This window comes from Engystomops pustulosus, chromosome 2, assembly GCF_040894005.1.
Source record: "Engystomops pustulosus chromosome 2, aEngPut4.maternal, whole genome shotgun sequence".
NCBI lineage: Eukaryota > Metazoa > Chordata > Amphibia > Anura > Leptodactylidae > Engystomops > Engystomops pustulosus.
In genome coordinates, this window is record NC_092412.1 from 246,618,319 (window position 1) to 246,637,141 (window position 18,823).

The 18,823-nt window shown below is 39.7% G+C and overlaps 1 protein-coding gene across 5 annotated transcripts in view; it reads right to left on the reverse strand.

Moving 5' to 3' along the window:
• The window catches only part of RUNX1 (RUNX family transcription factor 1), a 180,587-nt gene that overhangs the window by 67,547 nt on the left and 94,217 nt on the right, over positions 1-18,823 (reverse strand). For 3 of the 5 annotated variants that reach the window (XM_072138723.1, XM_072138719.1, XM_072138720.1), the window contains exons 3-4: positions 13,361-13,614; positions 4,833-4,989 (exon numbers count right to left, since the gene is read on the reverse strand). In XM_072138723.1, coding sequence (XP_071994824.1) covers positions 4,833-4,989; positions 13,361-13,614 — 411 coding nt within the window. Of the gene's footprint in view, positions 1-4,832; positions 4,990-13,360; positions 14,338-18,823 lie in introns of those variants that run through there. The other 2 variants (XM_072138722.1, XM_072138721.1) reach the window with 2 other exon arrangements.

Genomic DNA, 18,823 nt, shown 5'->3' on the forward strand with positions numbered 1-18,823 from the left:
ACGCAACCTTCAACGTGAACAAAATTTGTGTGTTACCATCGTCTTAACATTGCGCTTTGTAAACGCAAATGTTAACATCAATTTAATCGGCCAAAACTCCTCTCCTCAGCTGTTGCATTGCCTTTCAAAACGTGTGAATGTGCTCTAAACCGTGTGGGTTTCATATTATTAGGAGGTTATTGTTTGACATTTTGTTATATTTATTATATTTTGTGTAGTTTATTATGATACATTGTTATGCTCATTAGGTACCCATGCAGTACTCAGTTCCTCCACCTGGTGGTGCTGTTTCATGTGTGGTCTATGATGTGTGACCAATGTCCACTATAGAATACATAGAGGTGTCAGTCTGCCTCCTATCATATCTATAGCCCCAAAAGTTCTCCCTCTGCTGGTTGGACCAGGTAGCACACAGTCAGCCATATTAGTCCCCAAGTCTATAGGCAACCAACCAGCAGTGAGTGGGGGGCTGTGCCTATAGACCGGTCACAGAATTACTGTATGGGAAATTCTACTTCCACAATGCATGGATAATCCATATGGCAGGACTCCAGCCACAGCAGATATTTTCTTTGTCATCAGCAGAGCATTTTGCATGGATGAAGCTCTGCTGCATTTGTCAGCGCTCCAGTCATAGTGGACTTTTTGAATGAGCAGAACATTTTTGCACCATAATGCTCTGCTGGATATGGTAGAACTACAACAACAGCAGGGCATTTGTCATGGATATTGCTCTGCGGCTTAGAGCAGGACTGTAATCAAGGTGGGGACTAATTTTTTTTAACAGCAGAGCATTTTGAATGCTTATGCCCTGCTGCATATGGTAGAACTTCAACTACAGACAATGCTCTGTTGTGTATGGAAGTCATTTTTAGTAAAAGTGGAACTTTTAGCATGTATAACGTTCTGCTACATATGGCAGAACTCCGACCATAAAACTTTCTAGTAACTGCGGAGTGTTCTGCATGGATAACGCTCTGCTGCATATGGCAGAACTCCGACCATAGAACTTTCTAGTAACTGCAGGGTGTTCTGCATGGATAACGCTCTGCTGCATATGGCAGAACTCCGACTATAGAATTTTCTAGTAACTGCAGAGTGTTCTGCATGGATAACGCTCTGCTGCATATGGCAGAACTCCGACCATAGAACTTTCTAGTAACTGCAGGGTGTTCTGCATGGATAACGCTCTGCTGCATATGGCAGAACTCCGACCATAGAACTTTCTAGTAACTGCGGAGTGTTCTGCATGGATAACGTTCTGCTGCATATGGCAGAACTCCGACTATAGTATTTTCTAGTAACTGCAGAGTGTTCTGCATGGATAACGCTCTGCTGCATATGGCAGAACTCCGACCATAGAACTTTCTAGTAACTGCAGGGTGTTCTGCATGGATAACGCTCTGCTGCATATGGCAGAACTCCGACCATAGAACTTTCTAGTAACTGCGGAGTGTTCTGCATGGATAACGCTCTGCTGCATATGGCAGAACTCCGACCATAGAACTTTCTAGTAACTGCAGAGTGTTCTGCATGGATAACGCTCTGCTGCATATGGCAGAACTCCGACCATAGAACTTTCTAGTAACTGCAGGGTGTTCTGCATGGATAACGCTCTGCTGCCTATGGCAGAACTCCGACTATAGAATTTTCTAGTAACTGCGGAGTGTTCTGCATGGATAACGCTCTGCTGCATATGGCAGAACTATAATGTTAGACGTTTTAACTAACATCAGAGCATTTTGTGTGGGTATCACTCTGCAGCCTATGGCAGAACTCCAACCTCACAACCTTTCAGTAACAGCTGAGCATTTTGCATAGATAACGCTCTGCTGCCTATGGCAGAACTGTAATCTTAAAAGTTTTATCAGAGCATTTTGCATGGCTCTTGTTTTGCTGCCTACAGCAGAACTCCAACCGCAGAACTTTTTAGAAAGAGTAGAGCACTATGCATGTAAAATGCTCTGCAGCAGGCGGATAAAAAGCGTTGGCAGACAACGGCGGATGGACTATACAGAATGAGCGGTTATAGTCCGCCGCCTCCCTGGAGAACTTGTAGAATTCTACAGATAGAATTATCCATGTCACGCAAAGCGGATGTTCTGCAGACTAAAATAAGCGATACAAGAACCGCAAAAAAAAAAAAGAGCAGCCTGAAGATTTGCTTCATCGACTCCCTCGGCCCAAACCGTCCATGTATTTAGGAAGCAGCGGTTATCGTGCAGCAGGAAAACAAAATAGATAAATATGTGTGGAGGTGGAGTGTCGTAATCCCCACCATTTGTTTTGCACGGAGCAATTCCTCTTTTGTCTAACAGCGCGGTTGCATGTTGGTGCGGTTAGGAAACACAGGAAGTCTCAGCGCAGGCTGAGTATGTGTGAAAGAGCGGCCGAGGAGGGGCGCAGGGGGGGCGACTTCTTTCCGGCCGTTGGGATTTGGAACGTTTTTATAAAGGGGATCTCTAACTTTTCCTATCAGGGAGGTCCGCATCAACAAATAACAGGTTTTGTATCTCTGGCCCGCAGGCTGCGGAGCATTTCATGTGGCGTTACGTACGGTCTGGGGGAATCTGAGGTCTGCATGGTCAAATAAACATTTGGGTTTTGTTGGGTTCCTGAGGAGGAAGTAGATGCTACAAATCCACAGCTGGAAGGATAGAAAGTAGATGAGGAAATAAAATCATCAACACCCAGCTTTCCCAGGCATATGAAGAATTCAGCTTTCCTAGAGACCTGATTGGCAGCGTTGCTTGATAACGTTGTAGTTTCTCATCAGCAGGCAAACCACAAAGCAGATTTGCTATTAAAGGGATTGCTCGGCATCAGAAAAAACTAATGAAAAATCTAAAAAAACAGCACCCCCCATCTGTAAGTTGTGTGTGACATAAAAATAAAGCGGAGGTGCAGTACCAGACACAACCCAGTGACAGGGGTGACGCTGTTTCCAAAAGAAAAAAGTCATCTTTTGTCATTCTAGACAACCCCTTTAAGATGCAAAACGTCTCCCAAGCCAGCAATAGTCCCAGGTTACAACCTATTATAGGAGCAAAAACACAAATCATCTTTTTATAGATTTACAAATGACATTGCAAGTGCACAGGAGGCGGGGCCTGATGGACTACATAGGCCTAAAAACATTGTCAGAGCTGGATAAGTCAATGAGAGACATGATTCTGCTATTCCGAGGACTCTGTAGTCTGTAGGAAAATCTGCCAAATCAGGCTCCGCCCGCAGTGCACTTGCAGGCTTATTTGCATATCCATACCAAGGTGATTATTGCTGCATTTCTTCATAAGTTTCTGCTCTTATTGAAGACCCTTTTAATTGGTTTCTGACCTAATGGACTCTGAGGTGGTTATAATGTGTGATACTCAACTTCCCAAGATACAGAAATAACTGAGAAATGGACAAAAGTACAAAATATATATATATATTTACTTTATTTTAGTGTTTTTTTTGTTGGTCTGGTGCTTCTCTTTTATAACTACCCCTCACATCTGTCATGGATGACAGGCCACGCCACAAGGAAAACAAATATGTCAGCCGGCGCTGTCTACACGTCTGTTGTGTGTACAGGTTAGATGGTAAAAGGAAACCACATGTGTTGTTAGAGCGGGGGCTGTCAATCACAATGTCACCATCACGCCGTGTTTACACCCTGACAGAAGAGGTGCCGGGTGCAACCATTTACCCCGCACACATGTGACACATATAAGGTGATGGCAGATAATACCGCCATAAGGTACTGTTGTAGCCCATAGCAACCAGTCAAGAAGTTGAACTGGGAAAATGAAAGCAATGATCTGATTGGTTGCTACCTGAATGGAAAGATATAGCAGCCAATCATGTTTTATCTTCTAAGGCCTAAAACAGGCTGGGAAATATAAGCAGGGATTCTATTGGTTACTGGTTGCTAGGGGCACTTACTCTAGTATTCTTTGGTGATAGTATTTCTAAATTTTACTAATTTTACCCAAAAGTAAAAGTTTTTCCTCAAAAATCCACTGTAAATAAGTAACTGGGTTGTCACCTCAATTCGGCCATTTGTTTCTGTTTTTGGTACAGCTGAGTGAAAACCAATGTTGTGGCTTATACTCTGCTTTCCCAAGTCCAAAATCTGTCTACCTGATGTATAGTCGGATTTGTCATTCACGATTGTGGGAAAGCTGGGTGACTGACACCACATGTGTGAGGTTTATGTGTATGGACGCACGTGCCATGATGTAAAATACTTAAAATAGCTGCGAGTGATGGTGAGATACACATGTGTGCGATACGACAAGCAAAATCACCACACATCCCGTGGTGGAGGCTATCCTCGCCGCTGGGGGACGCGATTAACTATGTCACTGCTGGAAGGCTCTGCTCATATCCCGGGTACTTAGAAACTGGAAATGATGCAAGGATTCCCCACAATCACAAGAAGGGGGTGCTCGATTTTCCAATATTACATGTGTGACCCCCACTCAGTTCAATCATATACACCATCAGTCCCATTGAAATTAATGGCGGTCCTACATGTACACTACTGCTCCACTCATACAGGGTACTGCTTTTGTGATAAATGGGGGTCCACATATTGAGACCCAAGAAGTCAGACACTTCTGCCAATAGGGGATAGGCTCACTTTGATGAGACTGTCAGCCCACCACATAATTTTTCCCCCTTTGGATACACAACACCCCGATCATACCCCATCTTTGGGAAGTAAAGCTTACCTCTACATTCCCGGTTAGTCGCCCCCTAATTGAGGCCACAGAACACTGTTCACATTATAATTCAATAATCAATTAGCAAATCCTTTGGAATACACAACATACAGCAGCTCCTACCTCTTCCTGACCTTCCCACAAAGCGCAGGTCATTAAAGCGAGCGACCTGGCTCTTCATTGCTGCTGTTGCATTGCGGAGTTCTGCTGAATAATTCTCATCGTTGCCAGCCATGACAGTGACCAATGTTCCATCCGGAACGTCCCCGAGCGCCACCACCTGGACACAGGAAAAGGATTGGATATCAGATGTGACCAGTCTTATCATTAGGTAATGAATGTTATCAATAAATGCAGAATGGCTATTTCACCGAGGCTATGCAGGGCAGAAACTTATAAGTGAAGACAGCAAGAAAAAAAGGATAGGACATAGATAGATAGATAGATAGATAGATAGATAGATATGAGATCGATAGATATGAGATCGATAGATATGAGATCGATAGATATGAGATCGATAGATATGAGATCGATAGATATGAGATAGATAGATAGATAGATAGATAGATAGATAGATAGATAGATACATAGATAGATAGATACATAGATAGATAGATAGATAGGAGATAGATAGATAGGAGATAGATAGATAGATAGATATGAGATAGATAGATAGATAGATAGATAGATAGATAGATAGATAGGAGATAGATAGATATGAGATAGATAGATAGATAGATATGAGATAGATAGATAGATAGATAGATAGATAGATAGATAGATAGGAGATAGATAGATACATAGATGGATGGATAGATAGATAGATAGGAGATAGATAGATAGATAGATAGGTAGGTAGATTGATATTACATAGATAAATAGACAGAGACAACCTTACATTCCGGATTCTATGGGGGTCCTTTATCTTATTTCCCCCGTCTCTGAACTCTTTTTGTGCCTGTGGTGAGTCTATTTTTTGCACCTGATTTGTCTTTGTCAAATAAAGTTTTTTTGTGCACCTTATTAAAAAAAAGGCCCAATTTTGAAATACCATTGTCTTTCCTAAGCATGGTCTGGACTGGCATGTCATTGCACAATTATTTGCACCCATATAGGCACAAATCAATGTTAAATAAGGCGCAAACATCTGGAAGCAGGAGAAATACAAAGGCAAATTATGTGCAAACCAGGAAACTGCTACACGGCGAACTCAGTGCGCTCAGAAAGTCACTAAAAACGGCGCATCAAACTAAGATAAATGACCCCCTATATCTGTAATGCAGAGCAGTGGATATAATATAATACAGTTACATTATCTGGGGGGTTTAAACAGGTTGAAAAGAGCCTAAATAAACAGAAGTCTTCCCAGAGACATTCACAGGGTAAATTATATACTACATTTAAGAAAAGAAAAAAACACAAAAAAAAATCAAAGATGAAAAGAATGAAAAGTGGTTTGAGGCTTTTAGATTTTTTTTTCCCTTTTTTAAGTTATGAAATAAACTAAAAACACAAACATGGTAAAAAGAGACTAAACTGACAAGACGGGACACGCAGGCCGCTGACAGGACGGGCTCTTTAACCCAGCGCTTTAAAAGATTAGCTGTAAGCTACCTGCATACAGTCACTGTACACGGAGAAATGTCTCCAGGAGGCGGAGAGGTGTAAGACATGAAGACACTAATGTTCTCATAATTGACTCCTATACTACATGATCTCCACTGACAGATTATCACCACATAGGCTTCATTTTTATTTGACTTTGTTATAGTAAGAAAGATATGAGAGAAAGAGATACGCAATAGATAGATACATAAATTACAGATAGATATATAGATATGAGATAGTTAGAGATACATAGATGATAGATAGATACTGTAGATAGATAGATAGATGATAGATAGATAGATAGATAGATAAATAGATAGATATGAGATAGATAGATGATAGATAGATAGATATGAGATAGATAGATAGATAGATAGATAGATAGATAGATAGATAGATAGATAGATAGATAGATAGATAGGAGATAGATAGATAGATAGATAGGAGATAGATAGATATGAGATAGATAGATAGATAGATAGATAGATAGAAGATAGATAGATACAGGAGATAGATAGATAGATAGATAGAAACACATATTTATTCCGCTCTTGGTCAGGGTTGTATGGCTTTGCACTCTCGCCCTTTTGAGATCACTGTGCTTTGGATTTCCAAATCCGTAGATAGATGATTTGAGATAGAAAAAAACAAGATAGATAGATAGATAGACAGATAGATAGACAGATATGAGATAGAAGATAGACGGATAGGTAGATTGATAGGAAGATATGACATAGAAGACAGATATCTTCATGCTTTTGCACAATGTTGGTGCCCTATGGACTACCGGTAGGCTTCTTTCTACTAAGCCACGTCCTTTCTGTCTGAGCCACGCCCTTATCAGCTAGCCAACTGGAATTTCATAATGTCACCAAATGTTGTCCCATTTTACCCCACATTTTAATGGAAACTGCCTCTCTCCCTCTGGACAGGCCAATACAGATAGTCTGGAGAAGAGACAGACCAGAGACTACCATGTCCTTCTATAACACACATTGGTTCAGGCTTATGCTTCCCATATCTCAGCTCCCAATATCTCAGCTCTCCATATCTCAGACCCCTATATCTCACCTCCCCATTTCTCAGCCCCCCTTACCTCACCTCCCCATAGCTCAGCTCCCTATATCTCACCTCCTCATTTCTCAGCCCCCCTTACCTCACCTCCCCATAGCTCAGACCCCTATATCTCACCTCCCCATTTCTCAGCCCCCCTTACCTCACCTCCCCATAGCTCAGCTCCCTATATGTCACCTCCTCATTTCTCAGATTCCCATATCACAGCTCCCCATATCTCAGGAAGAGGATTGCTGGAGCTGACCCATAGTTTGAGACATTTCTACAGGTGTGTACAGTCTCCTAACTTAGAATGTCATCTATTTATACTGTAGGGTCATAACATTCAGATATCTTTCTACTCCGCTCTTTTTTGTTGTTCTATTTTTGTTTTTTTTTACATTCCACCATGAGATCCTTTCTATCCTAATGTCAGGAGGTAAGTTGCACAGGGTGCACTTCACCTTTGCTACGTGAATGGTAAACAAAGGGAGTAGGACCTGGGCGCCACTGGTTTTGTTCTTTTCTTTGCTTTTATTTACTGTGCGAGACAAAGCAAAGATCTGGATGTAAAATGCTTCAAACATCACGCAAGGCCCCAAGAAACATGCTGATGTGTCTCCAAATACTGCTAATACACAGGATCAGGGTACCTGGGGGTGACGTGATGTAGCCGATCTATATATTATATATCTATTTATTATCTATCATTTCATATCATTCCATCTGTTTAATCTCTATCTATGTATCATCTATCTATCAAGCAATCAACTATCTATCTATCTACAGTATCTATCTATCTATCTATCTATCTATCTATCTATCTATCTATCTATCCATCATCTATCTATCTATCTATCTCTCATCTATCTATCTATCTATCTATCTATCTATCTATCTATCTATGTATCATCTATCTATCTAGCAATCAACTATCTATCTATCTACAGTATCTATCTATCTATCTATCTATCTATCTATCCATCATCTATCTATCTATCTATCTATCTATCTATCTATCTATCTATGTATCATCTATCTATCTAGCAATCAACTATCTATCTATCTACAGTATCTATCTATCTATCTATCTATCTATCCATCATCTATCTATCTATCTATCTATCTATCTATCTATGTATCATCTATCTATCTAGCAATCAACTATCTATCTATCTACAGTATCTATCTATCTATCTATCTATCTATCTATCTATCTCCTATCTATCTATCTATCTATCTATCTATCTATCTATCTATCTATCTATCTCCTATCTATCTATCTATCTATCTATCTATCTATCTATCTATTATCTTGTAGATATCTCAAATCTTCTATATATCAAAAATAGGAGGAACTTCAACTTCCAAGTAAGAATACAAAAATATGGTTCCAGTTTTCGGACAGGGTGCAAAGTTTCGACTCTTATTGGCTTTCTTTAGATCACCATATTATCTCTTATCTGTCTATTTAGTAGCGATCTATTATCTATCTGTAATCTATCTCTGTATCATTTAGAAGCTCCGTCCATCTATCTATTTTTCTAGATAGAGTTCGCCGTGTAGCAGTTTCCTTGTTTAGCTCCTAATTTGTATTTCTCCTGCTTCAGATGTTTGCTCCTTATTTAACATTGATTTGCACCTATATGGACCAAATAATTGCCCAATAACACGGCAGTCCTGACCATGCTTAGGAAAGGCAATAGTATGATTTGCGCCTTTGTTAAATTTTCGCAAAAAAAACTTTATTTGACAAAGACAAAAAATGGACACATAAAAGGTGCAAAGAGAGCTCAGAGAAGGGGGAAATATGATAAATGACCCTCTATATATCTAATTCCAAAATAAGGAATCACTCCAGATCCAAAAGACACTGACATTTCGGCGTTCTACCTTTCTCAATCAAGAACGGTGGTAGAACACCGAAACATTGTCTGTTTGGAAATAAACTCACCCCTATTTTCCATCATCTTTTGGATCTGGAGCGCTGCTTTATTTTGTAATTGGTTATCTGCATAGATTCTTAGCCTGAACTCTGGTTTTTTTTTTTGTTTTTGCACCCCTGCTTAGGTAAACTGAGACACTGCTGGTGCAGACAGTCTGTTTGTATCTATCTATCTAGTTATCCATCTTCTCTCTATCTCCTTCTCTACCCAGTTCATATGTATCTATGTAAAGAAGGGATAAAGACAGAATTTTAGACTTTTAGCATAGTTTTCCTCTTTTCTTCTATATTCAGCTATTCTAGATTTATATTTATGTTTATACATCATCTATCTATCTATCTATCTATCTATCTAATTATCTATGTATCTATGTATCTATGTATCTATCTATCTATCTATCTCATATCTATCTATCTATCTATCTATCTATCTATCTATCTCCTATAGATATATAGGTATGTATATATATGTTTATAGATATGTACATCTGAAATACATCACATCTATCTCTCTATATATTAAGCCAATAAGTAATAAGAAATATGAACAGTCAAATATTAAAAACTTTAAACTTTTTGCTAATTACCTCTATGAGTAGTAATTGTTACTCTCTATACAGTGACCATACAATGTCATATCACAGATCTGTGTTGTATCAGTACTGTTCATCTCTATAAATCTCCTAAGATGTAACCATTTATTCTACAACCAAATAACTAACATCTAAAAACCTTGGAACCGATGTACAATATTATAATAGTAGTAGAATAATATAATATTTCTTATTACAAAAATTCACAATCGCACATTTACATAGAGGGATTTCTTATCCAGTATTAAATGGTTTTCCTGCATCTCCTATAAATATTATTATTTTGTACTGTGGGTAAAATGGAGTCAAAATAATCAAATAAACTGAATATTTTTAAATGTAATTTAAAAAATTAAAGTATCTTCTATTAATAGAAGAAGATTAAGAAGAGTGTTTTTTAAAGGAAGAAGAGAGAGAATATGCCACTATTTGTATTATTTTCCCACTATAAAATTAATGTTTCAAATAATTTAACAAAATAATAATTTCTAAATTAAATTTCAGGTATAATAATATTGTTTTAACCAAAAATATAAGAAACATGTAAAAGAATTCACAGATTAATATAAATTTACACTTCCACCAAGAAAAACATGACTAATGATAAAGTAAATGTAGGCGTTATATCTACAAAAAAACAAAAATAAAAATAAAAACGTGAATAAAAAATGTTTAGATCCAGGGGAACACAGTGAAATAAAAAACAGTTTACAGGATCCACTGTACATAGGCTGATCCTCCAGTCCCATGGACAGGACTGCGTTGCCTTATGCTGCGTTATTACCTGCAATTTATCTGCTGCTTTTATTTCCTTTGCATAAAAACCTGAATTATACAAAAAAATTATGCCAAAAAAAAATACTAATAATCCACAGAAGAATGCATTAAGATTTTGTATTAATAGGGGTTATTATGACTTCAATACCAGAAAAATGTGTGTATTTTTATATTATATTTTAGATTAATGTGCTACTTTTATATGTGGCACATACTTTTGTTTATTATTAATATTGTTAAAAAGTTATAGATATGAGATACATTGATATATAGAAGATACATAGATATGAGGATAGATAGATTATATATATATATATATATATATATATATCTATATATCTATATATATATATATATATATATGAGATAGGAAGATAGGAGATAGATAGATAGATAGATAGATAGATAGATAGGAGATAGATAGATAGATAGATAGATAGATAGATAGGAGATAGATAGATAGATAGATAGGTAGAGAGATACATAAAAAGGAAATAGATAGATAGATAGGAGATAGATAGATAGATAGATAGATAGATAGGAGATAGATAGATAGATAGATAGGTAGAGAGATACATAAAAAGGAAATAGATAGATATAGATAATGTAAATAAATAAAATTTACTTAATCACATACAAGATTTTTATTTATTTTTTTTAAGTTTAACATTAAACTAGATTGGAGGATGTTTTTGCTCCAGGTCAGCACCACTGGACTAGACACATTGCAGGACAGTGAGTCAGATCATGTGAGTAAATCATTTTACATTTCTTCCTGGAAACATCAAAAGCTCCAGACATGACGAGGGGAGCACAGTGATGTTTTATTTTAAGGAAGGGGGGGCAGAACATGGGTAAAGTACCTCTGGTGGAGGGGTTTATGAGAACCAGAACTGTGCACCTTCGGGCTCTGTGCCAGCTGGGATATGATATGAGGGTACCAGTTGACTTTGATCCTTTTCTAATGTGGCCAGATCTATTTTTTGGGTTGTTTTTTTATTATATTAGTGCTGATATTAACATATAGGGTTACCTGCAGTCCCATGTAAACCCATAGATGACCTGAATTTGATAATAACTTGTGCTGATTACTTTGTATTCCTTATTACTGTACATGGGGATTGAAGTAAGTGGATTTTTAAGGAGATATATAACATAATATTATATCATATATAATAATATATGACACAATATAATATATATAAATTGTAACTTTGACTTCTCCAGCCTTACAGCATCTGAGAAGAGGATTCCCCCCTTGGCCCTCCACATCACATCCCAGCAGGTGACTTTATTTCGGGTGCAGGGGAGTCTTATCCTATGGATCACGGTCATTAGCAGATAAGCTACTGTTTCCTAAGAAGCCAAACATAAACGTCTCATGAAACTGAGTAATATGAAGACAGATAACAAGGAACATCTGTCTGGCCACAGTCAGCAGCTCCACAATCAGCTTAGTGCCAAATTTACAAGATAAGTGTCCTGTCCTCCCTGCCTTATCAATGCACAACACATGAAATAACCCAATTATAGGAGGGTCCTCAGTGGTGGGGTTAGGACAGGGGTCACCTTATAGGGGTAGAGGTAATGAGGTGGGATTCTTATGGAAAACTGCTATGAAGTTTCTAATTCTCTCAGATAGAAAGATATGAGAAAGATGTAATGCATAGAGATAGATAGAAGACAGATGGATAGAATATATATATATATATATATATATATATATATATATATATATATATGGGATAGATGGATGGATAGAGAGAGAGAGAGATAGATGAAATAGATGTAATGCTTAGAGATAGATAGATAGATAGTAAACAGTGGATTGATGAATAGATATAAAGCTGAATATGAAAGAGGGATAAAATATATTTAGATAATTAATGAATTAATGAATAGATAATTGAACATACAGATTGCTATGAATATATATATATATATATATATATATATATATATATATATACACATATATATATTGAATATATAGATATAGAATTAGTGTACACATATATAACTATGAGAAACATATATTTATATAAATAGAGAAATAGATAGATAAATGGTAGATAAGGGATAGATAGATAGATAGATATGAGATAGATAGATAGATAGATAGATATGAGATAGATAGATAGATAGATGGATGGATGGATGGATGGATAAATGGTAGATAAGGGATAGATAGATAGATAGATATGAGATAGATAGATAGATAGATATGAGATAGATAGATAGATAGATAGATAGATAGATGGATGGATGGATGGATATGGATATATATATGAGAATACCTAGGAGGAGGACATATATTTAGGCAGATACAGCAATATTCTACTGACAGAATGAAAACGTTCCATGGATAGTTCTATATATGATAGATAAATATAAGGGAGGTAAATATGAAAGTAGTCCAAATGCTGGATACATGAATGTATCAGAATAGATAAGAAGTGTATGGATTTACAGAAAACAAAAGGATATATCTATCTATGGATATTTCTGTAGACAGGCAGATGGATAGATGCTCGCAGCTTGAGATAAGGTGCACATCACTCAGCAGAGATAGAAAGATAGTTCTACAGATAAGCAAACAGTCTGAAAGAAAGCTGTAAGTGATCTATAGATACATCTATGGATACAAGTACACGGGACTGCATGCAGGGTCCTACCTTGAAGGCGATGGGCAGGGTCTTGTTGCACCTCCAGTGTGTGGGCAGCACCGAGCACAGAAAGTTGGGACTGTCAGTACGGACCAGCTCTCCAGGATGGTCGGATAGGACCTCCACCATGTTCCGGTCTGCGTTTCTCAGTTTGCCCACCAGGGCGGCGCTGCCATCCGGTGCACTCAGGGGTAAGGTCTCAGTCATCTTCCCCGGGCTGAGGGTGGTGGAGGGCGGCGTGAAGCGGCGGCTGGTGCTGGTATCTACGGGGATACGCATCACAACAAGCCGTGTGAATATAACTCAATGTCTTACAATGGGACAAGAAGAACAAGGACACCCCAAAATGTGCACCCCACCAGCTACAGTCTTATAATGCCTAGAACTGGGGTCCCAGTCTACCAGCACTGGACACAAGGAGCTACCACCTCAGGACTGTCTTCCAGGTCATCCTTCTAAAGTCCCAATAGAACACAATATACATTCGCCTCTTCTAAGTAGATTGATGATGACGATGATAACCACTTGACCTATGCCACCCCTAGCAAAGGGTCACAAATATAAGCAGTCACCCACAAAATCCATAAACAAGGGTTAGTATCAATAGTAGTCACAGTCCTGTCCTTCCATGCTGGACAGGAGGCTGAGGTGGTATCTCAGGTGGCTTCCAGAAGATGATGATAAGGTCCTTGCAAGGCAAGCCAGTGTCTTCTCCTTCTCCTTGTGGATGTGGTATGGGGTTGTGGCTTGACTTGTGGCTTGTTCTGTGGTTTTATGAGCACACTCTAGCAGACAATGGTTGGGTTTGGTGGTTGTGGTGGTGACTCAGTTAACTCTTGAGGATGTTTTGCTGGAAGTTCTAGCAGTTCCCTTCAGCAAGTTGTTACAAGTTGTTGCATCTGATGTGAAGTTCTTCAGGCTGAGACTTTCCTCCAGTCTTGAGGAGGAGGTGGAGGAGGAGGACAGAGCTGCCTGCACTGCACCCACCGCCTCTATGAATGAGACATCCTGGAAGTGAATTTGCTTTTACAGTAACAAGTCCAGAGGAATGTCATTCCCCCCAGGCTCATTTGCATAGTGGGTGCGTCTTAGCCAATAGCAGAGCAGGCAGGGGGAGTGGCTTAGCTCCCGGGGACACTGCAGCTGCTGCCAGTAGCTGACTGCTTCTATTAGGGAGAGACCAGGAGGGTGTCTGGGCTGTGCCCATGTGCTGCACTCTCACTACCACTGCTTGCTGAAATGCTACTGTGTACATGCTACTGATGCTGACATCTGTAGTTCTTTAAGATATTACTAACCCTTGCTTACTGCTAGAACATGTGCTCACTACCTCTGATTGCTGGAATGCTACTGTGTGCATGCTACTGATGCTGACATCTGTAGTTATTTAAGATATTACTAACCCTTGCTTACTGCTAGAACATGTGCTCACTACCTCTGATTGCTGGAATGCTACTGTGTACATGCTACTGATGCTGACATCTGTAGTTCTTTAAGATATTACTAACCCATGCTTACTGCTAGAACATGTGCTCACTACCTCTGATTGCTGGAATGCTACTGTGTGCATGCTACTGATGCTGACATCTGTAGTTCTTTAAGATATTACTAACCCATGCTTACTGCTAGAACATGTGCTCTCTATCTCTGCTTGCTGGAATGCTACTGTGTACATGCTACTGATGCTGACATCTGTAGTTCTTTAAGATATTACTAACCCATGCTTACTGCTAGAACATGTGCTCTCTATCTCTGCTTGCTGGAATGCTACTGTGTGCATGCTACTGATGCTGACATCTGTAGTTCTTTAAGATCTTTACTAACCCATGCTTACTGCTAGAACATGTGCAGGGTATACATATGCATAGCTAAGGAGCCAGCTGTAAAACTACAAGTATCACAATACCCTAGGGCAGTGATGGCTAACCTATGGCACTGGTGCCAGAGGTGGCACTCGGAGCCCTTTCTGTGGGCACTCAGGCCATCACCAGAGATTAATCCAGGTATCTTCCTGTAGTCCCAGACAGCCCAGCACTTGCTGTGCACAGAGCTATTATAAAGTGACAGCTATACCTGGGACTATTTTCTGCTTTATTGGTGTCCTCAGGGGCTGGTATCAATGAAAACTGTGACAGAGAAGGGAGTATAAATCAAATAAATTTCTGTGTTGGCACTTTGCGATAAATAAGCGGGTCTTTGTTGAAGTTTGGGCACTCGGTCTCTAAAAGGTTTGCCATCACTGCCCTAGGGAAAGAGTAATCTAGTAGTGGAACTACAAATACCAGCTTGTCCTGCAGTCACATCACTCAGAATATGGTTTATATATCCTGAACTGTTATCTAGCTTTTATAACTGACAACTAAGCTGATATTTGTAGAACAACTTCAGGAAAGTTATGTTGTGTGACCCCCTATTCGGAAACTCGGGGCACAGCACATCCACGATTGCCTGCGTCTGACCTTCTCTTACTACTAGGCTTTCTGAAATTTTAAGCTCTTCCTTATCTACATCATTTCTACGCTGATGAGATAAGCGGCGCCATATTTAACCTCAATATTCATTGTTTGGGTATTCATGCGGCCACAGGTCCTGCGGCATGGAAGGGGTTAAGCTGGCCATCAAGTTCTGCTGATGTCCATTAGACCTTATTCACACATCTGTATCTCACGTTACTTAATTTTCGCTGACAAACACAATTTTCGTAGTTTTTTCATCAATCCATGATCCGTGAAAAAAACGTGGACATCTGAATAGGATCAGTAAAGTCAACGGAAGTGTGTGGCGTCATCCGCGAATTACTCATATGTGAATAGGGCCTAAGGGGGCAGCAAAGATCTTTAAGGGTGTGTTAACAGTACAGTCCTTGGTTGTCCAATGTGATCAGCGGCGCCAGAGATCAATGGTAGTCGCTGATCTTCCGCGCTCCTGGTGGTATACCGCCCTATAGTGACGTAATATCACATGACCAAAAAACACTGGGGGACATTTACATAAAGTGTCGGTGTCTGCATTGGCTTTGTTACCGACCTGCTCTCGGTAAGAAGACACACATTTAATATTGTAGAGCTGTGCAGAGACATTTCTGGCGCCGAGACTATTTTCTGTCCCTGGGACCAAAATGTGGCCCGAGCACCAGAAATGTGTCCAACAGTCCCTGCTAGACCAGTTTTCTTTTGGTCTACTTTCCGTCAGTTTACACCGCCCAAAAAGGGCTGCGACACATAGTAATTGTGTCTGAGTTTCCACTCCGCCAAAGCCACGCCCCTTTTCGGAGAAGAGTCGGAGCAGACGGAAAAAGTCATTTTTTCTGGCACCGCCAGCTAATAAATAGGTCTGAGAGCAGAACATGTGGTGAGAGCGCCACAAAACTGGCGGAAACGCCATAGTAAATGTCCCCCACTGTATAACAAACATGCTGCCCTTTCATGGCACATGCCTGAGGTTATAAATCTTCCTAAAATAAGGGGGCAACCACCTTCCCAAAATCCTAAGTGTCCTACATAGATGAGCCACCGCCGTGTGCGTGAGACTGAAGCCTTTTTTTTTAATTACATTTGTAAACGTTTTTCTTTCTTTTCTCCTCAGGATTGTGCAATCCTTCCCCTTTCTCATAGGAAAAAACGGAAGTAGCGGACCCTCGCTGTCCCTGGGGCTACAAGTAGCTGCCCCTCCCCCACTATGTAGTAAAAAAATGGAAAAAAAATCATAATAACATAAAAGGGTGAATAAGAATCATACAGCCCCGATCATTCCTGCCCCTAGTCCAGCTCACACAGTGTAATATAAAAATAAAAAAAAAACTTGCTTCACCATTATAAAAAACAACAACAAAAACAATCTACATGACATAAATTTTAGCAATTTGAGGTAAAACTCATAAATTGTGGCAATTCAGAAGTGTTAAACTACTCTATATGAGGACCTGATCTAAGGGTACGTTCACATGGTGCAGTCATATATGAGTTTTTCACCATTTTTCTATATTATTATCACTTGTGGGTGTAGTTAAACGAAACCCCGCCTCTTTCTTGGCGATTAAACTAATGAAATATCCAAAATCTGCATGTAACATGAGATATCTACACGAAGGGCCTATGATATTCACACATCACTGGGTGCCATTTAGGAAACTATAGAAAATAGACGCTCCATTGCCGATCGCAACCAATCACAGTGCTGCTTTTATATGGTGGAATGAAAGCTGTGCTTAAATTGGTTGCTATCAGTTTGTCTATTGGACAGTATAAGTTGTTATGTAGAGAATATAGGATAATTAGTCAAAGAGAACAGGCCTCATTTATCATGACCTCATTGCAGCAACCAATTACATTGCAGCTTTCTCTTCTGAAACTGCTCTGGTAAAATGAAAGCTGTGCTGTGATTGGTTGCTATAGAAAACAAGGCCTTTATGGCTTTTCGTGTAGAGAGTAGACAATGATTGGTCAAAGAGAACAGGTCTTGTTTATCAGCCCCATCCTTGTTGCTTATAGGAGCCTATCACAACTCAGCTTTCTCTTCTTAATCTGCTCTGGTGAAATGAAAGCTGTGCTGCGATTGGTTGTTATGGGCAACAATAAAATGGCCAGTGTAACCCCTCCTAAGAGTGACCCCTGCTTCCCCTATGGCCACCACTCTATAGATACAATCCAGCTTGTGTACTCTAGGCACGTTTCGCCCGTTTTTGAGCTCAGTCATGTAGGCCAGGCTTTATAATAAGGCGGCTGTCAGGAGAGGGGGGTCTGGTGTTATTGTAGTGAAACAGGCATGGAGGAGAAGTGAAGAAGAAAAACACTTTGCTGTCACGGATGAAACCTGAGACCCCAAATGACTCCTGGATTTATGTAACATCTATATCTCCATTCAGAAGGGAGAACAAGATTTGCTGTTGTTTCATCTGAAAATTCCTTATATAAATAATCCTCCCTAATAGTGTACAAGTGTACATAGCACTTAACCTTATTGACTTCTGACAAGCACGGCGGGGGCTTCCTGTGTAACGACTCGGAGGGGGGGGGGGGCGAGGGTGTGTGGAGTGACAGCAAGACAGATCACAAGGAATCTGTGTAAGAAAGCCTGACTGAGGAACACGCGATACACTACAAGGAGAACCTAAGACTGCTCCATCCATCGGTCTAATAGGGACATGGAAGCCTGACTGAGGAACACGCGATACACTACAAGGAGAACCTAAGACTGCTCCATTCATCGGTCTAATAGGGACATGGAAGCCTGGCTGAGGAACACGCGATACACTACAAGGAGAACCTAAGACTGCTCCATTCATCAGTCTAATAGGGACATGGAAGCCTGGCTGAGGAACACGCCATACACTACAAGGAGAACCTAAGACTGCTCCATCCATCGGTCTAATAGGGACATGGAAGCCTGACTGAGGAACATGCCATACACTACAAGGAGAACCTAAGACTGCTCCATCCATCGGTGTAATAGGGACATGGAAGCCTGGCTGAG